This window comes from Falco punctatus (assembly GCF_963210335.1).
Source record: "Falco punctatus genome assembly, chromosome: 6".
NCBI lineage: Eukaryota > Metazoa > Chordata > Aves > Falconiformes > Falconidae > Falco > Falco punctatus.
This window is the reverse complement of record NC_137585.1, coordinates 34,757,951-34,783,062: the sequence shown is the minus strand read 5'-3', so window position 1 is coordinate 34,783,062 and position 25,112 is coordinate 34,757,951. Positions and strand designations below refer to the sequence as shown.

At 53.3% G+C, this 25,112-nt stretch overlaps 1 protein-coding gene across 1 annotated transcript in view; it reads left to right on the top strand.

Annotated features, from left to right (window-relative positions):
- Nucleotides 1–24,738, top strand: part of CARD10 (caspase recruitment domain family member 10) — a gene marked incomplete at its 5' end in the record, with an annotated part of 47,041 nt that extends 22,303 nt beyond the window's left edge. The window contains 21 exons of the mRNA XM_080390901.1: nt 7,376–7,616; nt 9,827–10,045; nt 10,416–10,553; nt 10,885–11,210; nt 13,067–13,330; nt 13,605–13,760; nt 13,895–14,020; nt 14,193–14,387; nt 14,486–14,632; nt 15,392–15,507; nt 15,759–15,799; nt 16,489–16,606; nt 17,120–17,297; nt 18,108–18,231; nt 18,583–18,823; nt 19,484–19,553; nt 19,898–19,997; nt 20,465–20,623; nt 22,763–22,884; nt 23,525–23,640; nt 23,887–24,738. Of these exons, the coding sequence (XP_080247027.1) occupies nt 7,376–7,616; nt 9,827–10,045; nt 10,416–10,553; nt 10,885–11,210; nt 13,067–13,330; nt 13,605–13,760; nt 13,895–14,020; nt 14,193–14,387; nt 14,486–14,632; nt 15,392–15,507; nt 15,759–15,799; nt 16,489–16,606; nt 17,120–17,297; nt 18,108–18,231; nt 18,583–18,823; nt 19,484–19,553; nt 19,898–19,997; nt 20,465–20,623; nt 22,763–22,884; nt 23,525–23,640; nt 23,887–24,094 (3,405 nt within the window). The 3' untranslated portion in view covers nt 24,095–24,738. The remainder of the gene's footprint in view (nt 1–7,375; nt 7,617–9,826; nt 10,046–10,415; nt 10,554–10,884; nt 11,211–13,066; nt 13,331–13,604; nt 13,761–13,894; nt 14,021–14,192; nt 14,388–14,485; nt 14,633–15,391; nt 15,508–15,758; nt 15,800–16,488; nt 16,607–17,119; nt 17,298–18,107; nt 18,232–18,582; nt 18,824–19,483; nt 19,554–19,897; nt 19,998–20,464; nt 20,624–22,762; nt 22,885–23,524; nt 23,641–23,886) is intronic.
- Nucleotides 24,739–25,112: the final 374 nt, after the last annotated feature.

Genomic DNA, 25,112 nt, shown 5'->3' with positions numbered 1-25,112 from the left:
GGCTTGCAAAGGTCTGGTCTTGCAGGGAGGCTGCAGTTCCTGGGAAGTGAGGCACGGCTCCTGCTGCACCCCAGGGTTTGAGTCCCCCCATGGCTGTCTCTGGCTTTGGCTGATGCTGCTCTCTGTGGGACCATCTGAAGGGCAGAGAGCCACTCGGGTCAAGACAAGGAGGTAGGCTGGGTGTATTGGCTTCAGGACACAGGAACAGGGAGCTCTGGAGGGCCAGTCATGGAGAAGTGCTTGGGGGAAGATTATGAATCACACCAGGTTCAGCCATGAAGGCTCCAGCACAGATCCCGTCCAGCAGGCAGAAGGGCTGCAAGACCTCCTGCGTTATCTAGGGTCACATCCTGCAGGGCAGCTGGTGTGCCCATGGTGGTATGCGAAGGTGGAAATGAGGTCCTAGATGTTGTGCTCTTGCCTTCACCTCCGGCATTTAACCACTCTGGCTTAGGTCACATCTGTACCAACCTTGTCAGGTCTCAGCTTTGGCTTGTAGTCCTTGGCCCCTGCTGAACGTGGATTGTGGCTTGAGAGTTGCTCTGTACAGACCCACCTCTGTCACATGCCCTGGAGCACACCCCCATTTGGCGGCATTAACAGGAGCAGAGGGGAGTCATGGCCCCTTTTCTGTCCTGCAGGTAGGTCTGGGCCTGGCTCAGTGCAGCAGCAGTCTCCCAGCAGCTGTAGGATGAGAATAGCAGGGTCCAGTGTAGGTCAGGGCAGTGGTCGAGGGGCGTGGGTGTGGGTCAAGCATCTTCAGAGTGGAAAGGCTTGGGAAAGGCCTCAGCAGTCAGGATCAAGGAGCCCTGGCAGGTCTGTGTGGCAGGAACAGTCACAGGACTTGGCTCCCCACATCCTTCTCTTTGCAAGGGCTCCAGCATAAGGACACACTGACCCAAAGCTTCTGGGCTTTGCCCAGCCGCCTCCTTCCCCAAGGGGTTGCACGGTGGGGTGGTGCCACCCGATGGCTCTGGAGCAGCGTTACACGTGCTGGTGGCACTCGGCTGTTCTTTGTTCTCTGCAGAGAGACTTTGTCCCTGTTGGCAGGAGCTCAGCTCTTTTCCCTGTCTGTGTCCTGGACAGGTTTTCTCTCCAGCCAAGGGAAAAAGGTCCTGGCCTGATCCTGGCCTACTGAAACCCCACCAAAGTCTCAGCATGCCTCCCTTTCTTGCAGTTGCATCGCCCTCCCTCAGGTATTCCTGGGGCTAGAAAACCACCAGGCTTGGCTTTGTTGCCCAAACCATGAACTGCAAGGCTAGGTGCACAGGTGAACCAGGACCTGTTTGCTGACAGTTGCTGGTGGAGCTTTAACGGGCAGCAAGCTGAAAAGCCAACATGCTATCCCACATACATTGCTAACCTGTGCCCTCAAAACTCCAACTGTTGTAGCAGAAGGGAGTATTTTGGGACTTAATTTATGTCGTCTGTCGCTTTATGGAGCAAATTTGCTGGTAGGTCTGAAAGACCAGCATCTTCCTTCCCTGATACATGAACCCTGTCCCTTTTGCTGACGTGGCACATTTAGTGTCATGGGTGTTATGGGATGGTCTCACCCCCTTCTGCTTCTCATCCATCAACATCTAGCCAGTCTCAGCCTGACAGTGACTCTTGGGGACTCTGGCTGCCAAAGACCCTGGAGCATGCTTGTGTACCAGCTCAGGAAAGGAGCCATACAGGGCTTTGATCATCTTCAGGAAGGAGGAAGGGAAGATGGAAGTGGTGTTTTCCATCTATGCTCTTTCCTTCCCTCCTGTTGAAGCTGCATGAGGAACCAGAGCATTTCTGAAATGGGCTGAGCAGAGCTCCCAGATAACTAGCTAATCTTCTGTCTAGTCTTCTGAATTCAGACTGCTCACAGTCAATTTGCTCGTCTACATAACAGCATCTGATCTGGTGAAGGTGATTCTCACTGTCTCAGTGTCTTTGACTTCAGCTGCCCTGCAAACACAAGGCAGGGTTTTCCTTCTGTTCTGTCTTTGTTCCCATCCTAAGCTAGTGCTCATTCATATGAGATGGTGTAAATGTGCTTGGTCTGGGCAGCTGGCTAGCTTTGGGCAGAGGACCACTGATGAACCTGTAGTCTGCTGGAGTCTTCTTGGAGAAGATGTCTCTTACCTAGGGAAACATGACATCCCACAAGGCTGGAGATGAGGCTGGAGCTCTGCTGGAGGGGGAATAGGAGTCTTTTGTTTGCTCTGACTAGGTAGGTGTCCACATACATGATGAAGGTTTTGGGAGACTAGGATGGAAATGGCATCTTCGTGACTGTTTGAGGTGGTCTAGGAGAGGACATAGGTGAGATGGAGAGGAGAACATGACTGGCAGGTGTGGGAGTGCAGAAGAATGGCTGGCTGTTACAAAACTTGCCAGACATACTGATTTCTGTTCTGCATAGTCCCATCTTCCCTGTTTGACTTTTACTAATCCAGACTAATGACCCTGCTCATTTAACCCGCTTGCCTTCCTCTGGCCGCTGGTCAGCTACTTGTTTTATTCAGCCAGCCTGGACCTGCAGCAGACCTCATTCGCTGTGACAGCCCTTATGCCCCAGGGAATACAAACGGGACTCAGGGGAGGTCAGATAGTCCATTTCCACCTGTTGCTAACAAGGCAGGTCTGGGACTGGTGAGAACACCCTAGTGACACTGAAACTAGCAGTATGAGACATGCTGGGAGTAACTGGAGCACTTGTGGCGTCCTGTAGGACTGCAGGCAAGTAACAGGGTCTCAATTCAGAGTGCTTGCAGGATGCTAACTGGGGACCTTGCCATTCTCAAGCCCTTTTTTCCAGGATAGTGCTAAGGTCACATTGTGATTCCTGCTTTGAATGTTGGTTTACATGCAAATCTACCCCAAAGTGGAAAACACAACTTCATATTTCTGTTTGTTGTCAAAGTTTCAAAGGGACTCTGTGCAGCACCGAACAGCTGGTTGAGATTGACGCGGTCACATTGACCTCTGGTGGCTGCAGCCTTAGCGTGCTAGGAAAGCACTAAAGAAAAGCAGGTGGGTTTGGTGAGCTCTTGATTGCTGCGATTAAAATGCAGATGGGTTTATTCTTTCTCTGGGCTCCATTTGCCATCGTGTTGCCTCTTGGACAGTCATTTCATTTCTGCTCGAAGCAGGTGTGATCTGCCCCCTCTTTGTGCGTACATCTTCAGTCCCCGTGGTTCTTCCTCCTTATAATAAAATTCTGTTTTTACACGCACCAGTGAAAACCAAAGGTGGATCCTTTGTTGAAGAGCTGATTTTACTCCCAGTTTCTAAACAGAGTAAGTCATACTTGGGGACAGCACATAGTGCTCCCCTGAATATACTGTAACCTCTATAAGGTCAGTGTTTGGACCCTTCTTATGCAGGGGAGGGCAGACTTTAATGGTCCCCTTGCACAGTCTGATGCAGAAGGAGCCAACCAGACTGGATTCACAATGAGCAGTGAGATGGACTCTCAGTTGATGCGTTTTCTGGAAAGAGAGGAAAAAAAAAAAAAAAAAAGCTGGGACTGATCCCACAGGAAAAATGCTTTAAGAATAAGGCAACTGCGAGCAAGGCTGAAGTAGGAGCCAAGTCTGAGATTTCCAGGCTTAGTCTTTGAGGTGGAACCCCTTTGTCACAGGCAGCTGGGCAGCTTTGGAGTATGAAAGTCCATCTCAGTGACTCGAATCCCATCATCCTGCTCTAATTCAGGTCTTCCTTGCCACCCTGCACACCTGAAGATGGAGAGGTGTTGCCAATACCTTACCAAATGCTCCCACATACTTTTGCCTCCTGTAGCTCCAGGCAATGGGTGTGTGCACAAGCGGGAGGAATGCTGAAGGAAATATTCACTTGTTTTGCTATCTCCACACACAGATACATGCATTTCCTTCCTGCCATGAAGGCCACTCTTCCCTTTTTTTGGGAGGGGGGGCTCATTCCTCCCCCCCTTCTGCAGTCATCACCACCACCATGAAGGGAACAAACCACTGTCAGTGTGTCAGGACAGTCTTATCTCTGCTATGAAAAGTGTCCGGGAGATAAGCAGGTAGTCAAAGTCTTTGCAAAGGTTGTTAATATGAACGCTGAGTTTATATTTTATAAAATATAATATATATTTTTTAAAAAGTGTTACTTTTCTGTGTGTTAACTGATCCAGTTGAACCAGTGCATGATCCGATTGGATCAGGCTGGAGTCAATAATCCTGTTTCACAACCTCTTTCATGTTTTCAGCATTTGTTTTTGTTCCACACAGGAACAAAAACTGCTGAGGTTTTTCACAACACCAGATTATGTTGGGACAGCTATAGCAGGATGGAAGGAATTAATAAGGGGGTTATTTCAAACTTTCTTCCTCAACCTGACTAAGAAGACCACCCTGAACCTTAGCAAACCTCCCCCCTGAAACTTCTTTGGAAGCTGTAGGTCTTTGAAGATCACTGGGCTATAAGAAGAATAGCATATTTTGATTGGAAAAAAAAGGACCAAGCAAGAAATATATTATTGAAGATATTCTGACCAGTTCACATTACAGACACTGCGTGGGTAGACAGTTTCAGGGCAGGTTTGTAAAGATACTGTGATTCCCAAAACACAGGGCAGGACTTTCCAAAGCATCTGAGCTCACCATCTGTAGCCACAGCTTGAGCTTTATACTGGCACTGTTTTAGCCACTCTATCAGGAATTCAACGAATTCCTTCCTCTCTTCCTTCCCCGCCTCAGACCTTCCTAAAGCTGTTTCCAGAAGGGGGCAAATGATGCAGTGCTGTGGCATAGCCAGCCCTGCCCCCTGCAGCATAGCCTGGCTTGCCTCTGAGGGATCCTGGCTTCTTAGCACCCTTAGCCAGACCCACACCACAAGGTTCTGCAGAAGACCCAGCTGCCTGTCACACTCTGTGGACCATGTGTGCTAAGCCCTTCCTCTGGCAGTGGAAACAACGCATGGCTCACCATTTGCTGGCTTGTCATAGATTTCCTGTGTGAGACGGTGTGGCTTGGAAAGTTTTACTAGTGCAAATATTTTGATTAGGATTTGAAAAAAAAACACAAAACAAAACACAAACCACCCAACCAACGATTCAACACAAAAAATCTCACCCAACCCCCCCAATGTCATTCCTAGTGTGAAATCAAGTGTGCCAGCACAAAAGTAGCTGCTACTAAAGCTATTTTGGTAATGCTATTTTGGAAATGTAACACCTGGCTGTGCTGTGAGCATGTGTGGTTTGGTGGGATCACGCATCTCAGATGAACTGGGGATGTCTTCTTCAACTGCAGCTTCACTCCAAAGGGAGAGCTCTTCATCTCTGTGCCTCCAAACTCTGGCCAAAACCCAGGGATAGGATATATTCTTCCTCTTAGACGCTGTCTGACCTGTTGGGATCAGCTGCCCAGCCCAGAGCCTTCAGGGGTGGTCTGTTTGCTCCTGGGGTACCTGCCATGCTGAGACCCTCCATGAAGGAGAGCAGCTGATGGTGCTTGATGTGGGACCTGCTCTGTCTGATGATGTCTGTATGCTCTGAGTCACAAAGCACCACAGCCACTGCCCATGGGGTCAGGGCAGATGGAGGGAGAGGTTTCCTTGACATCAGTCTTGAGTTCATCTCTTTCTGGGTGATTGAGAGAAACCAACCCTTGTTTTGGGGCTTTTATCATGACCATGAAGATCTTATCTTCTATCACCACATAATATCCTGCTCAGGAAATCTTTTCACTAGAAAGAGAGACCTGGGTTGTTTGCCAGAGAATAACTAGCAAGCAAAAATTGACATGCCTTGAGTCAGAACGGGTTCCATGCAGGCAGCCTTGTTTGTATTTGCTTTTTGATCACTCAACTGGATGCCTCTGGCTGGAGGTAAGGGCTGGTGACTGGAGCTGTGCCTTGTAACGGGTGGTCTTGGGTCAGCACGCGCTTATTAGGGGGGAGCTGTGCAGCACTGGGTTTGCAAGGGAGGGGAAGGCAGCTGTTGGGACCCCTTGCAGGGAGGGTGAGTCAGCAGCAAATTCATACCCTCGGGGTGTCAGCCAGTGCCTGTTGGTTCAGATGCCATGTGAGAGGAGGTGGTTGCTGAAAGCCCTGCCTGCCTGTGTGTGTGTGTGTGCGCGTGCGTGTGCCTGGTGTTTGCTCAATGCCTGTGTATATTTTGCAAGAAAGAGGCTATGTATCTATGTGATGCTCTGTGCATCGCACATACAGCCTCAATTCTCAAATGGTGGTTGTGCTTGATCTTGAAAAGAACATAGAAGCATGAGGAAACCGTCTTCCTAAAGCTCCCTTCCCTCAAACCACCTTGTGGAAGCTGGTGCAGGAACCCTGTGGGGACCAGAGAGGATGTGTCTGCCATTAGCCCTGGAGGAGTAACAAATGAAGATGTTCATTTTGGGCACAAGGGAAATCCTTTAGGACAGGGGCCCCAGTATGATTTCAGGGCCCCAGATTGTTTCATACTCCTCCCGCTTTGGTTCCTTCACTTGTCTGAGAGAGGAGGGAAGGTTTCCATGCAGAGGTGAGTCTAGAAGCTGCAGTTATGGGGTGCTGAGGGCATCTCCCTTTTGGGAACATGTTGGCAGGGGCAGGAGCAATATAGGGCTCCTTCATGTTGTGCCCAGAGCCCTGGAAGGATGCACAACACTACTCTGTGCTACCCTGTGGGCTGACCCTGCGGCTGGGGGGAATCAGGTGAACTCCCATTTCTTATGAGCTTGATATTGCATTGGGAATCTCTTGAATGGAGCCTGTGCCGCCTGTCCTGGCTGCTGAGGTCTGAGGCTTGACATGGTTGAGCGTGATGAAGTGACAGTGGAATGGGATTGCTAGAGAAAATGAAAAACACCTGAGCCTTGGAGGGGGAGGCATATGATGTTGGAACTGAATCACAGTGTCCAACTCCATCTCTCTTAGAACCCTCCTAGTCCCAGTGGTAAGCACAGATTTGGGCAATTGGTTACCTGGCAGGGGTGGGGTTTACCATATGCAGACTCTTTGGGATGCTGTGTGGACACACAGATCCACTCCTGGGATTGCTGTGGCCACTTGGATCGGGGTGGGTGGAGGAAGGCTTCCTGGCATCTGCTCCTGGCGTGGGGGACTCAGTGCCCGGTCAGGCTGGTGCAAGCCCCTGCATGCCCTGGGGTACCACTCAGTCACGCTGCCCGGTGACTCCAACCCAGCTCCACCCAGACACTACTAAGGAGGGGGCAGGGGTGGGGAAGAGAAATTGAGTCTGTGGGACCTTTTCTCGGCCTGGATCGGGCTTCTTTCCACCACCCTCATTTTCTCTCCTTATTTGACACCCCCCCCCCCATCCAGAACCAGCCTTACACCTGGGGTGGCTAGGCTGCAATTTCTGGAGCCCTTGAACCAAAAAAGCTCCTTATGCACCTCTTCTCTGCAGGCAGAGTTGGGGAGCCTGTGCTCCTCCAGGGGCGACCGCCCGCCTCGGCAGCGCTGCGGTGGGAGGCCCGGCCGGGCACCCCCTGCCCCCGCCGGCCCGCCGCCAGGGGAAGCCGGGCGCGTTTCGGAAGAAGCCGGTGGCCAGCCACATCCTTCCGGAGAGCAGCTCCGTCCCGGGGCTGGAGGCGGGGGAGAGAAATACGGGACACGCGCAGAGAAAAGCCCTTCCGCGGCTCGTCCAGGTGAGGAGCACCCGCAGGGTCTCAGAAACCGGGAGAGGCCGGGGCAGGGACCGCCCTCGCCCCGCCGGTGAGTGCCGCCGGGGGCAGGCTGGGCCGGGCCGGGCTGGGCTGGGCTCTCCATCGCCCGGGGGCTGCCGGTTCCCTCCCAGCCGGCTGGAGGAGGGACGGGGGAGGGAAGGTGCGGCGGGGTGGGGAGAGCGCTTCAGACACACCTGCCGGGGCGGCGGGACGGCGGCGCGGAGCGGAGCGGGGCGCGGCCCGCCCGGCGGCGATGGCGGGTAAGGGGCGAGCCCCCCGCGGGAGCGGGTAACGGGCGCTTCTCCCCGCGGCCCGCGGGGGCGGCGCAGCCCGCTGTGGCCCCTCTCCCACGGGGGCAGTTGCGTCGCCCCAGGGCGGCCGGGAGCGTGGGTTTGGCACAGGCTCCGGGGGTGGTGGGCTGTTCGCTCCTCTCCTGCACTTTCCTAGCCACCCCCGCAGGGCTGGCTCCGGCTCGCCATTCCCCTCGGCGCGCCGTCGGGCTGGCCGGAGCGTGAAGCGCTGCCCCCCCGGCCCCGGCCTGGAGGGGTCGCCGGGCGGCGGCGGGGGGCGGGGGGGGGGGGTGACCCGGGCGGCTGAGGGGGGCGCCCCGGGCGGGGGGGCGGTGTGCCCCGGGCGGCAGGGTGTGCCGGCTCCCAGGCCCTTCCGCCGTCTCCCTCTCCGCCGAGCCGAGGGGCCGGTCGCTGCTTGCACAGCTGGCGTGGGTTTTTTGGCGAAATAACTTCGATTTAAAATCCAAAGTCCGCCGCAGAGGAGCGGAGCTCAAAACAACGCAGCTTGTGTGACCTGCTGTTGCGTCCTCCTCCTGCATACTTACGTCCCTGTGGCAAGCGAGCTTGTCCCAAATGAGAGAGATCAGCTTCTGCAAGAAACGAAGTTTGTTTTCTTTATTCATCCTAGGACAATCCAGATCTGTGTTGGTATTTAGGCTCCTAAGTCCTTTGGCGCTGGAAATCAGACACTTGATTATCTTTTGTGGATTCAACAATTCTCTTTTCCCGTTACACTTCATCCAGCAGATCCTGAGCCTCTTGTATTTCTACTTGGAGGATTAATTTATGCACAGCTTTCTCAGCCATCCTCCTTGCTGTGCTAGGTGGCTGTCTGAAATAGTGTAATATCATTCTCACCCCAAGAAAGAAAGAAAAAAACCACCCCCCTTCAAAAAAAAAAAAAAAAAAAAGGTGGGAGGTTTCCTTCGTGAACCTCTGCACCGCCCCTGGGGATGTTTGTGGCTGGGGTAAGGAAAGCTGCGCTTGATGCCAGCACCAGAGTGGTAGGTAATGGTGCACACTGGCGGGGAGAGATGGCTTCATGGTCTCAGAAGATCTTTGCTGTGCTCTGCCTTGCCAGCCAAAAGGATTTGTGCTAGCCTCTGAAGCAGATTGTATTTCTCAAGTGAAAATAGGTAATGCTGGTTGAGTTGATACATAGCTGGAAAGAGAGCTCCTTGCACATACCTGCTCCATCACAGCTCGTAGGATGTAATGGAGCAAGTTCGCTACTGCTCTAAGGGTTTTCGGTCCATTGACTTCAGGTGTTCCCTCTTGCTTTATTTGGTTGATAGATGGATTCCCTTGTTGCTACATATTTCCAGGGCTCCACACTGATGTGTGGAAGATACATCGAAGGTAGGCTTCTGCAATTCCCGTTTGGTTTCACCTGTAGCCAACTGCTCCATGCAACGGTGCCCTCAAGGACATGTTTGGTCACCAACGCTTGGGGTGTGCACAGTCAAGTGAATCACCAGGGAAAGCCACCTTTCCAGCCCTAGTATGAGACAGCACGTCCCAGGTTCTGAAAACTCTTGGTCTTGAGAGTTTCCCGTTCGCAGGGAGGGGAAAAAAGGAAGATGTGCGATGTTTTGGGGGGGGATTTAAGAATGCTTCAGGGATGAAGATGACATCTTCCCTGGACTTCCTACAGTATATGTTCCTAACTCCCTTATGCACCGCTTGTCTTCTGTGTATCTAAGGCCCTAAGTGGACACTGAAGATCCTGCTGAACCAATTTGTATGTAAAATGGCTTCTGATGTATCTGAGTCCTGTTTGCAAGACTGATGAATCATTTGCAGGATCATACCTTGACTCATGTTCTCCCATGCCTCCTCATGCCTTTTATCCTGTGCTTCTCCATCATTCCTCAGACTTTCTCTATCCTTTTATCCTCCCAGCCCTGGAGAATGCCCCTCTCCAAGCCTGCAGCCTCTTGGAGCAGGAGGAGGAAGAAGACACCATCTGGGAGAAGATTGAGAGTGCACGACATCAGCTGACCCGCTCCCTGAACCCGGCAAAGCTTACTCCATACCTGCGCCAGTGCCGTGTGATAGATGAGCAGGATGAGGAGGAGGTCCTGAATTCATGCCGATTCCCTTGCAAAAGCAACCAGACAGGTGGGAGAAAGCACAAATTTGCACTTAGATGGGCCTGGTTTGTGGGGACAGCCTGGTTTTGATGTGCAGTGGATGCTACCCAGCATGTGTTTATGTGGCCTCCTGGTGTCTCCCACTGCATTGCTACCTCGGCTTTGCTGCTCTCTGAGCTGTTCTGCAGCCAGACCTCCCTCTCACCCTCTGTGGGCTTCCCCCTGCGTGCACATAGATGAAGGCAGTACTCCCACCCCATTCCCTCCTGTAGCCATTCCCATTCTTGTGGATGGAAGTAAAACTGGTGGTGATGCTACTTCATATTATGAAGCTGGGCTATGCTGTTTTCTTTCTGGTTTGCAAGGAATTAATCCTAGCTCTTTGTCCCTTCTTCCAGGTTACCTGATGGACATCCTCCGGCGCCGTGGAAAGCGAGGCTATGAAGCCTTCCTGGAATCCTTAGAGTTTTACTACCCAGAGCACTACACGAGGCTAACGGGGAGGGAGGCAGCCCAGCGCTGCTCTATGATCCTGGGTAGGGGCAGGTGCTCCGTCTTCTCTTCAGCTGCTGCTTGCATGGGAAGGGTCAGAAATCTCTGCATGTGCATGCATAAAAACATGGTTCATGCTACCAGTGTGTGAGAAACCCTGACAGCTCTGTGCCCTGGATCTGCCAGGGAGGGGGCCAGGTGTACGTGTGTGATGGACTGTTGTGCTGTAAACCTGTGACAAGAAGGGCTACAACCCTCAGGAGAGCTTGGCACTTCTTGGTGGAAAACAGAGCATTGAGCATATCTGCAGGCTGGTATTTGGCAGTTACCCCTGTCTCAGCAGCCAGGACCAGATTCTCCTTTGTCTCCCCCCAGATGAGGAAGGCCCTGAGGGACTAACTCAGTTCCTGATCATGGAGGTGAAGAAGGTGAGGGCTCAGCGGAAAGAGCACCTGCTGAAGGAACACCAGCTCCAGTTGAAAAACCAGGCATTGGAGCAAGAGCAGGCCCGGCTGGAGCAGCAGCTCAAGGAGCTCCTGAAGGTACAGGAGCGTTGCCAGCGGCTGAGAGAGGAGTGGGACTCCAACAGTGTGGAGCTGCTGAGGCTGAAGGATGAGAACTACATGATGGCCATGCGCTATGCACAGCTCTGTGAGGAGAAGAACATGGCCGTGCTGCGAAGCAGGGACCTGCAGCTGGCGGTATGGCTTTGGGGAACATGAGGGTTGGCAGCAGGAGGTGGTGGGGGTCTGACGACCGAGAGGGATGCGCACAAATGTCTGCACATGGTGGCCCGTGAGCGTGAAGGAGCTGATGGCAGGCAGGACATACGTTGGGGCATGTGCCCCTGCTCTTGAGGGGGAATGTGCCCTACAGGGCAACACAGGAGGCTCTCCACTGCCCTAGGGCAGCTGCAGATACAGCACCTAGAGGAGACAAAACAGACCCCTCAGAGGAGCTGTCAGGGCGATGCCTTCCTCAGCATCTCTCAACTCTCAGCCTGGCTTTTGGTACTGTGAGATGCCCTGTCTGCTCCTGCATGTTCCTGCTGCCCTGTGCTGCCTGCTCCGCCGGCAGGCGCTTGCAATGTGTCCGGGTAGCACAGGCACACAGCAGTCAGCCGATTCTGTCAAATCTGTGTTTGTATTTACTTCTTCCCTGGGAAAGGGCTTGTGTTTTTCTCTTTCTAGTGAGGATGGTGGCTGTGCAGGCACCTGCACATGAAGCGCTGGGCATGGGCATGCTGCCTGGAGCTGCCCAGCGTGCCTTGCTGCTCGTAGGAGTGTTTTGGCCCAGATTTCACCTCCCCCTGCCGCTCCCCACCACCTCCTTGTCTCCCTCATGACGTTGGGGAGATTCATGCCCTGCATACCTGAAGGAATTCGTGATGCTGCATGCCAGCTGCCAAGCTCTCACCTCCAGCAAACTCACACCCATTTCCTGCCTGGGCAAGGACAGCCCTACTTTGAACCTATTAATAACCCAATTTCCTCAGTGCTCAGCTGTCTCCTGGCATTTCCCCTACCAGTCTTGGTCTGGACCTCTCACAGAGCCCCACAGTTACATTTCATTCCTCATTCTGCTCTGCCAGTGCTGGGATCCTCCCCTGCCTTCTATCTGGTATTCCTGCCAATGCCAGCTCCCCTGGGCCTCTGAGCAGGGAAGTGAATTGCTTGTGGGTGACTATGGGGTAAAGAAATCACCCTGGAAGCAGGGTGGGCCACCAGACCCCCTCCTGACTCCAGGGTCCAGAAGTGTCTGGTCTCTGAAAGTCATTCTAGGTCTTTTGGGCAGATTTACAGAAGTAATCCAGTTCCAGAATCTCTCCTTGGCAATTGTGGCAGTGCTGCTTAGTGCTCAGTGGCTTTGTTAGGTTTCCCCTGCCCTGTTTGCTCTCAAAGCCTTACCTGGCTGTGAAACTTGGGTTCTCTGATCAGACTCACCAGTTGTCACAGTTCTGTGAGGACCTCCTTTACTCCTAAAAGTAACTGACCTCCTCTGTTTCTAGTGACATGTCAGTGGAGGAGTGTGAGAGCAGGCCAGGGTGTGACGATGCATCTGTGGTACCATGCAGCCTCCAGCAGCTTGAGCCTCAAACACTTCCCAGGCCAGAGGTGGTCTCCCCACACTGAATAGCCTCCAGTGGATTTTTCCACTGCAGATTTGGTTTTCAGCTGTTCTAGGAGCTGGGAAGCCTTTAAGATACAGCTGCTGGCCTTGGCAGCACACCAGAGGTCCCTGGTCCACCCATGGTCAAGGCCAGCTGCATTGGGGATGCCCCTAGGCACCAAGAAAGGGGTTGCACCAAGAGAGGATCCTGAGACTGACTTTGCTTATGCAAGTGCATCTTCCTCCTTTGCCCTGCAGGGAAAAGCTTTTGTGCGCAGCTGTACTAACCTTGGCCCAACAGCAGGATACTCCTTTGCCCAGTTGCCCAGCCCTGGCTTTCCTCACCTCCAGACTCTTTTTCTGCCCCGCATCCTCTGCTTCACTCTCCTGCTAAGGCAGAGGTGCAGAGCCATGTGTGTCAAGACTATGTTTCTTCCCTGGGTTGCAGGTGGATCAGCTGAAATGCAAAGTGACCAGCCTAGAGGAAGAGTGCAGCCTGCTGCGGAAACAGGTGTCTGTGCCGCCCCAGCGAGAGGCAGAGGAGCGGGGCCACCCCGACACCGTGTCTGAGCTGTGGGCTGAGAACCAGCGACTCACGGCATCGCTACAGGAGCTGCAGGGCATGTTGCAGGTACCTGGCGGGGCAGGGAAGGCTCCAGGTTGCCTCCTTCCCTGGGGCAGCCCCAGTGCTGGTGATGTGAGCACTGGAAAGGTGGGTGAAATCACTGTCCTGGTTGGCCTGTCCCTTCCTCTGAGCATATTTCTTGGCTGTGGTGACTGCCGTTGCTTCTGGGTTGAGGTAGCGATGGGCCCTTGTTTCCAGCTCTGTGACTCTTGGATGTGCTTACAAGTGTGACTTTGTGCCTTGGAGTGTGCATTAGATTAATGTAGGAGGATGATGGCAGTTGCGCCAGTCTGCTTGTCATTGTCCTGGTCTGGTGCTCCCTCAGTGCTTGTGGTGCAGTGACAGTACCCTCACTCTCTAGACACCCGGCGAGGGCCCAGTGCCAGGCTCTGAGCAGATCCTGCTGGACATTCTGGAGCACGACTGGAAGGAAGCCCAAGATGACCGGCAGGATCTCTGCCAGAAACTCAGCTCCCTGCAGAATGAGCTGCTGTGGGCCGAGGAGCTGAGGGATAAGGTAGAGCATTCATCACCACCCCCATCACTGCCCCCGCACACCGAGAAGGGCCTGGAAGATAGGGGAGGGAGGGGACTGGGAAGCCACAGCAGTCACTTCTAGGAGGGCTAATGCTTGCTGCTTGCTGTTGCCAGTACCTCCAGGAGGTGGAAGATTTGCAGCTGAAATACCGGACGTTGCAGAAGGACTGTGATCTCTACAAGCATCGTATGAACACAGTGCTGCTGCAGCTGGAGGAGATTGAAAAAGAGCGGGACCAGGTAAATTGCTCTCCCCACAGCTCTCCACCTCCCAGCTGGACCAGGGCAGTTGTCTCTGCTCTGGATACCCCGTCCTTCCCCAGTGGATCTTCTCCATCCACGCAAGGGTGTGAGATGGGGATTAGTAGTGCAGTTCTCTGCTTTTTCTCACTCTCAGCCTGGCTTCTTGCAGGCAATCCAGAGCCGCGATGGGGTGCAGCTGCAATACTCCCAGAGCCTGATTGAGAAGGACCAGTACCGCAAACGCGTGCGGGCCCTGGAGGAGGAGCGGGATGAGCTCCTAAGCAAGCTAAGCCAGGCAGAAGGGCTGAACAGCACTCTGGAGGCACAGCTGCAGCGGTGCCAAGGCAGCCGCAGTCTGAGCAAGGTGAGGGTGGCTAGAAAGAAGGGGGACCAGAGAAGGCAGAAGGGTCAGGACTGATTTCTGGGGGGCGCAGTGGGGTGATGGAGTCCCTTCTCTCCCAGATGTGCAGCTCTTCCTACTCCCTCTGCTCCAACCTCAGCAGCACCTGGAGCCTTGTAGACAACTCTACCAGCTTTACAACTGGACTTGTGGATCCGCTGGGGGTTTCTGTTATCCCATTCCCAGGGGATTCGGCCATTCAGAGCATGGTGAGCACTTGACCATGAGAGGCTGACCCTCAGCTGAGGGCAGTGGGGACCCATGCTGCTCAGGAAGGGCACAGAGGCATCGGAGTGGGTTTGTTGTGGGGCTATGACTTTGTGGAAGACGGGGCATGGGGCTGTGTGTAAGGTTGGGGCAGATCCCAGGTGCAAAGCTTTGTTCTTTCAGTCTCTGACAAACTGGCCAGTGCCGCACTGCTGCAGTATGTATGCAGCACTCAGCTGGGTAGGAAAGAGGGGGAAGTGAAACTCTCTGCAGCCCATATGACACCCTAGAAGTCAACAGCCTTATGTAAAATGTTATCCTACCCAAAAAGCTGTTTAATCTACGCACGCTGGGGGAGAAATCCTGGCTCTTTTGAATCCTGTAGCAGCATTGTATTCTTTTTACGGGAGCCAGGTTCTTTCCTTTGACTCTTTGAACTCATCCTAAAGCACCCTAAGATGGGCAGTTCCACAGGTGTGTGGTGGCTAAAAGGGAGATAGAAGGACAAAGCTGGGTATTGTCTTCATCTGTTACTACTCCTACAGCTTATACATTGCAAAAAGATGGGGATGCAGTGTCATGCAGCTCCCTCTGTGGTCTCTCCTTGGGAAAACAAGGTGCCCCTGGGTGTTTGGAGGGATATAGATGGTCCCTGAAGAGTCATGTGATACCTGAGGAGCTCTTTGTGACCTGATCTGAAGGGAGGGGAGAGGTGGTGCTGGGTGTTGGTGTTAGCAGACATCTCTCTTTCACTGCCCAAGGAGGTGACTCCCGACAATGAGAAGGATATCAACCGCCTTTCCACCTTCCCCTTCCCCCCTTGCATTGGCTCCATCCTTCGTCGGCAGCGGGAAGATAGGTGCATGCCCTACAAAAGGTGATTGTTGGGGGCTGCTCGAGTCCGTCTCCTTTGTGGGGCTTTTGGGGCCCAGGGAGAGCAGGCTGGAAGGGGAGGAGGGAACCTGGAGTGGGGGCTGAGAGTGGGAGGGCTGGCTAGCAGCTGTGTGCTGGCTGAGCGGGGGGCTTCTGTGGGGTGGGGGAAGGTTGTGGGGATGGGATTGAGAATGGGATGCAAACAGGCTTTGGAAAAGCTCTTGCCTCACAGATCCCATTTTGTCTCCTTTGTAGCTTGTCCTGTGGCTCCTTTAGCAGCATGGAAGATGCAACAGGTACCAGGGTGGGGGCTTTCCCCAAAGGGTGTAGCTAAAAAGAAGTGGTGGTTGTGCAGGGAGGGGTTGGACAACTGACCCTCCCTCATACTTTTGGTTTGTGCAGCTCACTCTGAGGGCTCTGTATCTGTAGCAGGGTGCTATGGACCCATGCATCCCCATGTGCCTTACCAGGCACAGCAGCTGGAAAAGCTGGGTTTTCTTCTGCAGAGCAGGCAGCTATTCACATCAGCTCTGTTTAATTCATGGAGAGCGGCATTGACAGATAATTTGATGTGGAGCTGGGGGAGCAGGTAACAGAATAGAGAAATGCTTTTGCCTTGTGTTGTTACTGGATATTCCCTTCATCTGCTGCTACCTGGGTGACGGGTTGTAAATCTGGAGCGGCGCTCCTGGTGCTGGCAGGTCCTGTGGTTAGTGCTGGTGGCTGATGTCTGGGCACATCTGGGTGGTCCTGGCTGCTGCCACCTTCTGTCTGAAATGCTGATGGAGTGAAGATTTGCTTGTTCTCAGGAGGCATGGGAAACTGTCCAGGAGGGTGACTGTTCAAAGCCTCCCTGAAGCCTCGATTTCCTAGTCAGATGCTAGAAAATGCCCAGGAAGGGTTGACAGACCCTTGCCACCCCAATAACATGAGCTCCCTGTAGTACTCGGAGAGGTGATGTGCTCCCTCTTGCTCTCTTCCCTAGGCAGTGGTTTTGCCAGCACCTCGCTTGGGGCCTTCTCTTCTTCCAGCAGTACCTATGCCAGGGTGAAGTCAGAGATCTGCTTGTCCACGCTTCCCAGCCGTGAGGAGGTCACCAGGAGGTTACTGTTGCTCTCTGAGCTAGGCACACCGAGCCAGCTGCTTGGGGGGATGTTTTGTGGTTATGCGGGACCATGTTTGGGAGAGACATCTTTCCTTTCTGCCTCCCCCCTTGCAGGCTTTTTCTCGCTAGTGGGAGAGGAGAGAAATGAAGATGCTATAGTTCTTGCTTCCTAGCAGGACTTCCAATGTTTTGTGCTGTCCCATTTGTCATGGCAGGGGTGGAGATGTTGCCCTGGGCTGGGCACACATCTGTCTAGGCAGGGACAGGACTGTGGGAGCCCAGCTTGGCTTCAGTGTTAGGGCTGGTGGGATGGAAGGGGCTGATGTGATGGAAGAGGCTGTTGGGGGTTTGTGAGCTCCGTGTGCACTCTGGTGATGGCTGTGAATCACAAGCTCTGTACCACAACACTTGGTACAATAAACACCCTGTAGCCGGACACAAGGCGTGGGGAACCGGTTCTTACAAAAAGCAGCAAACTTCAGTTGCTGGACTTAGCATTTCTCTTTGCCAGGTCACTGGTGGTGCAGCTCGCTAGCATGGGTCACTCCAGCAACCCCTCACCCCAGAAGAGCCTCGGAGCAGACATATCCATCCTTGGAGGGAACAGAACAGGGATTTATGTGCAGTGGGTCAAACCAGGCTCACGGGTTGAGGAAGCAGGACTCAGGGAAGGGTGCCGGCTCATTGAGGTGAGTCTGGGAATGGGCTCACTTTGTGGGTTTGCAAGGCACCTGGAATGATGCAAGGAGTGTGGAGTGATCCCCGGTGCAAGCTGACCTCTACCAGCTTGAAGGCCAGCTCCATTTCTCTTGTTTCCCAGGACTGCTCCCTGCCTAGAGCTTTAAGCAGCACAAACACCCATCCAGGTCTCATGGCACCTGAGCGTACCTATGCATGTAAAAATGCTGAGACCTTCTGAAACACTTCCTTCAGCTGTGGGGAGGGGAGAAACAAAAAGGAGTCGTGCAATTAAGACAGCAGTATGGCTGTGTCCTTAGGGTTGTCTGTCACCTTGTAGTATTTCAGGGCAGTTTGCATCCTGCACATGCCTGTTGCAAAGCAATCAATTCTGAGGCAAAATTTCTAAGGCCTTTGTGACCCTCCTGAGCTATAGAGAATAATTGCTCTGAAGAAAGCTCCTGGATGGAGGGAAGGGCATTTGTTTTGGCAAGAATGACACCACTTGAAATACAGCTACACTACTTGAATTAATATCCCACCTGTAACTGAAAATAAATCAGCTCTCCTGCCCCCACTCCCACACGCATTCATGCGCGCACATTTGCTTTCACAGCAGACTGGGTGGTGGCTAGCAGCAGGTGTTTCAGAGGCAGAGGGGGGACCCAGAGGCAGACTGAGGATCCCTTGTCCTCAGGTAGAGCTTTCCCTGGACCTGCCTTGCTCTGTAACATCTCTTGTTTAACCCTGCTGGGTGAGGGAGCTGAGTGGGGAGCCTGCTTTTCCAGCCCTTAAGTCTAACAGCATTGGATCCTTGCTAGCTGAGGGTGCCGTCACTGAAGGAAGAGGTGCTTTCCTTGGAGAACTGCACACGGGAGGTTGCCTACCTGAGCCTGCTGCATTGGGATGAGCCCTCTAGCCTCGTCTTTCAGCTGGACCTGGAAGGTAAGGCCCTGGTGGCTGGGTCATCTTTGAGCCTGAGCTCTTTGCCTCCATTTCCAGACCCTCTGCCCAGCCCTGGAGGTAAATCTCAGTTATCTCTCTCCTCTCCTGTTTGGTCCTAGGCCATCATGTCTGACACAGGGGTTGGCCGTAGCTCCGGTAGCTTTCCCTGTCTGGTGCGACTTGTGCATCCTCTGAATTACAGGATGGAGGTACAGACCTTCTGTCTGTTGGCCTCCTCTGCAACCCCACCCCAATCCGTAGCATCACAGCTGTGCTGGGGACTTGGCTATCTTATCAGCGATGGTTGCTTCCTGCGTTCCCACCTGTGGTGACCTATCTCTCCTGCTCCAGGATACCAGCCTCTGCAGGAAGCTCTGGAAGAAGGAAAGAAGTTTTCTGGAGACTCTTTTTATGTACGCACCAACCTGTCCCTCCTGGAGCTGTCAGACCCTTATGCGCTGTGTGTGAAATGTCGGGAGATCCTCCATGTCATGGACACTATGCACAGAGGGCGGCTGGAGTGGTACTGCTCCCGCGTTGATCCCTTGACCATGCGGGACCTGGACAAGGGGACAGTGCCCAACTATAGCAGGTAACCAGGGTGAGGAGGAAGCCAGGGGGTACCTGGGGTACCTGTCCCATTTATCTGTGGTGAGCATCTCCTAGGAGTCCCGAGGGGTGCAGACTGGCCTCTTGATAGTGTGGGCTACCCACGCCTTGTGTGGGGGACCAGTGTAGTAGTGTTTGGGTGCCTTGAGAGGATGGGAGGTTGATTGAGGGCTTTGATACGTCTGGAGAAGATGAGGCTGAGGGGTGACCTTACCGCATCCTACAGCTACCTGAAAGGATGTAGCGAGGTGTTGGTCTCTTCTCCCAGGTGACAAGTGGTAGGACAAGAAGAAATGGCTTCAAGTTGTGCCAGGGGAGGTTTAGATTGGCTATTAGGAAAAATTTCTTCACCAACAGAGTTGTCAAGCACTGGAACAGGCTGCCCAGGGAAATGGTCGAGTCACCATTCCTGGAGGTATTTAAAAGACATGTAGATGTGGTGCTTACAGACATGGTTTAGTAGTGGACTTGGCAGTGCTAGGTTTGTGGTTGGACTCAAAAGATCTTAAAGGTCTTTTCCAACCTAAATGGTTCTATGATTGTATGCTTCAGTAGGTCTGTGGGCGTTGGTGAAGAGGTCACAGCAGGTTACAGTCTCTGGGGGCTCTAGAGCTGCTTGAGTGCAAGCTCTCTGTCTTTTCAGGGCTCACCAGCTTTTGAAGATCCAGGAGAAGGGCCAGATGCCTGGGCAGCAGAAGGGCCACAGAACTAATGTAAGCCGAAGAACCTAGCAATGAGAGCTCTGTGTGTGCACCTGTGGCCACCCCACCACCTCAGCATGCAATCTGCCCCACTCTGTTGGTAAACCAGCTCGTACAGAGGTGGCAGCTGGGTTAGCAAGCAGAGCAGGGGCTTGTAGCCCAGGCAGTGTTACTGCTCTCTGGCTGCTTTCCTACCCCCTCCTCACCTCCCAGACTGCACCTGACGGGGGGCAAACCTGGTCCCATACTTTCTACGTGTGTGCTCCATCCCCTTTGCCCCAGTGGGTGCTCTGCAGCCAGCTCTGTGTGTGTGTTGGTCTATGCTCTCAGCCTTATTGCCCTCGCTTTCTGCTCAGCTAAAGAAACGAGCCTTGGACCAACTGCGCCTAGTGAAATCCAAACCGCAGAGGAGCCCAGAACAGCCCCCTCAGCAGCTGTGGCTGGACCCCTGCTCAGGTGAGCTGTTACCCCTGCACCTGCCCCATCACCCTTGGACACCCAGTTGTCCCTTGTGGGCACTGAAGGGACACTGCCATCTGGGATGCCTCAGTGTCTCTGCCCACAATCCCTCTTATAACTCTGCTAATGGGATTTTGGGAAGCCCTCTTCCTTTTCCCTGGTTTTCTGGGGCTTTCCATTGCTTCTGTGGTTCTTGGGGTCACCTAACTTTTTGTGGAGAATAAACTGGTGCGTAACTTGAGGAAGTCCCAGGAAATGGGTGAGGTGTAGTTACAGCCAAGGTATCTGCCCATGAATGAGTGTTGTAACCAGGGTAGGATCTCTCCTGGGACATAGGATGGTTGATAGGTGCCTCCATGAGTCAGGATGAGGGGGTGGTACAGGGAGAATGGGATAGTCCGTGGGCTGGTGACAGGCTGGTCTGTGTTTTCACCTTCGGCTTTCTCTTCGTTCCTGTCTTCTAGACCCAGATGTGAACCTGAAGCCTTACAGCTTGGTGCGCCCTGTGGTGGTCAAGACACCCCGTCCTGTGGTGCTGTCACCTAACTGTCTTGCACCACGGCTCATCAGAAACCTGCTGGACTTGCCCACCTCTCGGCTGGACTTCCACGTGTGCCCAGCAGGTAGGCAGCAATGAGTGGTCGGCATGTTCAGGGCTGTTTTGGGAGAAGTAAAGTGCACAAGCCTCCTGCTTCTGAGGTCTGCTTTCCCCTTTTATCTCTTGCCACTTCTTAGGCATACAGTGAGAAGCTAAGATACTGCTCAAAGAGGTAACTTCTGTGGAGGCCTTGGTCAGCCCCATGCAGGGAACAGATGCTCTTAGTCTTGGAAGTATGAGATGTAGTCTCATGGGACTCTTGGAAAGCACATGAGGTGCCTCTTCAGTGGCTAAGTGCGGAGGTCTCCGTCTTCCCAGAAATATCTATTGATAGGTCACCTTCTTGGGCTGAGCGTCTGCAGGATGTTCCCTCCTGTTTTTAACTGTCTCATCCCTTTGGACCACAGGGAATCCTTCTGGTCTCCGGGGGAATGGGGATCCTCCCTCTTCCCTTGGGTGGGTGGTTGTGGCATTGCCTTGCTGCTCTGGGTGACTCTTCCCAGAGGTGAAGCCCCTGGCTTGAGGTATCATCTGCTGGTTGACTTCATACCAGCTCTTCCTCCCCAGGAACGGGAGGATCCAGCCTTAGTGCTGCTGTCCCCTTCCTTCTGCCAGCGGGGTGAGGCTGACACGCCACTGCAGAGGCTGCTGCGGAAAGGGCTTTTCTCCCATAAGGAATTTTCACAAAGGACAGCTTCTTTCCTCCTTCCTCCTCCCTTCGCCATCTCTCCTTTCCTTGTGTTTAGAGTTCTCCCTTTGCCAACTGCAGGACTGAAAAATGAGTCGGTATATTTTTTGCGGGAAGTGGTGATGGAGGTAGTGAAAAATCTCTGGTCTGCTGGAGAAAAAGGATAGCTCTGAAACTTTGGCCGCTGGGCTTCTTATCTGAGTGGCTTGGCCATATATCCTGTCCTACTGAGCCCTCTGCAGGGTCCCCCTCACATTGCACGGGGACACACTTCGAAGCCATTACTGTGGCTGGGAATTTACACTGAGGGCAAAAACTCTGGTCTCCCCTGTCAGTTTTGCCTGTTGCAAGGGAAGGAAGGTGATCTGGGATCCCCGAGCCGTTTGATTTCTTCGCTGCCTGTATTTTCCTTTGGAGAACTCCCCAGCCAGTGCAGTTAGTGTAAGTCGGCTGATCTCCCGCAGGAGCCAGTGGCCCCAAAGGAAACAGATGGCTCTGCAGAATCCAGCTTTACCTGGGAAGGACCGATGCCACCAGGCAGAGGATGCCCAGCAGCCTGGGGCTTGAAAGAGTCTTCTCCTAAATAAATTATTTCTGTCTTAGGGATGAGCAGCTTCTAATAGCCTTATTAGGTTCCCTGCTTAGGTTTCAGTGGCACTGTGGGCAGCTGTCTAGGGCAGCACGGTCAACAGGTAAAGCCTGGCATCTGCTTAAGCCAGCCACACGGGGCTGCGGAGCCTGTGGGTCCCAAGTGAGGTCTCTGTGTGTGTATCGTAGCATCTTCTTTTAGGAGTTACCAGGGGCACCTGGCGATTGTTGTTTTGTCCACAATGGACTTCACTGTCCTGCCAGCTCTGCCCCCGGTTCTCTGTCTCAGCTTCACCTCTCCGTTGCTGTCCTGCCTGGCATTGGCTTGGCTGCTGGGTGCTGTCCTTCTGCCTCTGAGCAGGGGGAGGTGGCTCAGGCTGCCCCCAACAAAAGGAGGTTCAACTTGGCCCCCATCTTCCTCCCGCCAAGATGCACACTCCTCTTGCTTCCCCAGCTCTGCCTGCTCACTGGAGCCATCTATGACCCCATGTAGCTCACAAACCCTGCAGAAAATCTACCTGGAAAAATAAAGCAATTATTTTTATGCCATAGTCTGTTACAGAGTGGGAGGGACAATGTGGCAATGGGGAAGGGGGTATAATGGCTGTGAGCTGGCTTAGGCTGCTCCAGTACTGCAACACAAGTGCTGCTCTTGCCCTGCAAGGTGTCTTCAGCTGTGATATCTTGCTTGTTCTGTATGCAGAAAGCTGCAGGAGATCCATGCCAACGTGTAATGTTGTATAATTAGACTCGCTCTCCAGAATCCATAAACGCTGAACTTCATAAACATCAGCGCAGCAGTAAATGTGCGGGATCTGTGGTGGAAAATATGTGCAAGAGGAAGAAGGGGCTGACATCTCCTTTTTCATATCTCCTCTTGGTTCACAGAGAAGCTGGCAGAAGGGGAACCCAGCGCAACCCCTGATCAGGAGCACCCTGTGTCTAGAACTGCGCCCCAGGGCCAGAGGGAGAGCAGGCGAATCCACATGATCCGGGAGGCAATGGAGAAGGTGCTGAGCTGTTTGGTGTGGAGAGAGAGGGCCAGGATGGGGCACCCCATTCAGATTGGAGGAGAGGAAGGGACAGCTGAGCAGGAGAAGAGGAAGGGTGGGGTGGTGATAGAGAAGCAGCTGCTTGCTTGGGGACTGTGTAGTTTGGAGGGTGTTTTAGGTTCAGGTGCTGTGAGGTTGTGGGGCAGCAGGTACAGACTTTTCCCCTGAGTCTTTGTGGAGCTCAGGTGAAAGAAATGGCAACTGGGGATTCTTAGTGGAGGTGGTGGAAAATGCCATATGCAGAAATGACCTCCCTGCTCTCACATTCCTCGTCTTTGCCAAAGCAGCAACAGCTTTGCTCAGAGCAGACAGATAAATGTGGAGCTGTTGGTGACAGCGACGACAAAGAGGATATGAAGATGGGCTGTAGCTGACTGAGGGGTCTGGTGGGCTCTTGGGTTGGTGATGGAGCGGGTGACCCTGTTCTTTAGTTCCCTCCTTCCCTCTTGGCACTTCCCGTAAATCCCACATTTAATGAAATTACTATTGGAAAAGCAATGATATTGCACAGTATGGGGTTTGATTTAATGTAACTGTCAGGGGCTGGGGTTATTTTTTCTCCATTTAAACCAGTAAATCTATTCAATTTCCCTTCCAGAATAAACACTGCCTGCTAGAGCTGGGAGTTCAGAGTGTGAGGGATCTAATTAAAAGTGAAATATACCCTATTGTTATCCATGTCGACGTCACTGAGAAGAATGTTAGAGGACTCAGGTAAGAAAAGACGGAATGGCATGGCTGATGGGTATCGCGAGAGGAGTGAGAGGCCCTTGTCACTGTTCAGAGGGAGAGACAAGGATCAGGATGAGAGCACTTGCTGCGTGTGTGTTCGGGTTGGCTGATGTGAGGGGAAAAAGGGCAGGAGAACTGGCGTTGTGTACATGTGAGGGAGTTCCTGGGTGGTTTTGCTACCTCATCTCTCTATACCAAGTGTAACTCTCATCCTTGTGTTTTCCTCAGGAGCTTGCTGGGGAAGGCAGGCCAGCGGGACTCAGAGGTGCTGAAGGTGTGCCGTGGTGCAGAGCAGGCTCTCCACACTCTGCCGTGTTCCTGGGCCCGTGTGGAGCCCCACGCCTGGAGCCACACTGAGGAGCTGCCCAAGGTGGTTCGGGGATGCATCTTCCAGGAGCAAACTCGCCCGCTGTGGATCGAGGAGGGTGATGACTGAACTGTGATAGCAGCAGGCACTGCCAGCTACTGTCCCCAAGAGCGGTTCTTGGAGGTTCCTGCCTTCCCAAGCTCCTCCAGATAGCGTGTTCTTCCTCCCCAAGGGAATGCCAGCAACAAAGGCCCCCGGGAGTAGCGTTTCTGGTCCTCTTGAGGCCACCAAAAGCTGGGGAGTAACACACGCTGCCTCCCCTGTCTGAGCTTTCTGTGTTTTATTGGAGAGATTTCTTCCAGTGACAATGGTGGAAACCACCCTCATGGGCTGTTCCCCATCATCTTGAGCTGCCTTTGTCTCTGGTGTGTGGTCAGATTGCCAGATGGGGAATGTAGGGGAACTGTGTGGGATTGGGCTCTGTAGGAGCATATCTCTCACACATTTGGAGCCCTTATCCCATCACCTTCATCTGCCCTGCCCTGCGGCACTGTGTGCTCCGGGTGCCCTCTTCCCATCTACCTCACCTCCAGCCCCACAGCGCAGGGAGCACGGCTTATGTGCCGACACCTGGCGTGGCTGGAGTGACACTAAGCTTGCAACAAATCCTCGTTTTACAGGAGCTGTACTCTTTATTGCTTGTAAATTATTAATGGTGCCTTTTATTGGCAAGCACCATATAAAGGAGAATTAAATACCATTCATAATGGGAATGGCAGGCTATGGGCTTTTGTGTTACTGAGAAGGTTCAGGTAATGACAATGGGGTATTTTTCTCCTTTAGCTGAGACCCAGCTGCCCAGTCCTCCAGGGGAAGGAGGGAGCACTGGTTTTGCTGTTGGGAGAGCAGCAGTAGGTGTGGGGAGAGGATAGGCTGAGTGTGCCGGTGACCAAGCCCCCTCGCCTTTCTACTCCTCCCCTTCTTCAGCCCCTTGTCTCTCCCCAGTGCTGATGTTGGCCAGGTTGCTTTAGAAAAGCCAGGGAAAAGCTCACTTGATGTGTCTGGCTGAGGTCCCTAGAGCTTCAAATCCCTCCATGCCCTGGTTATTGTGAAGTGACAAGCCAGCTACCTTATCCTCCTGGGGGAC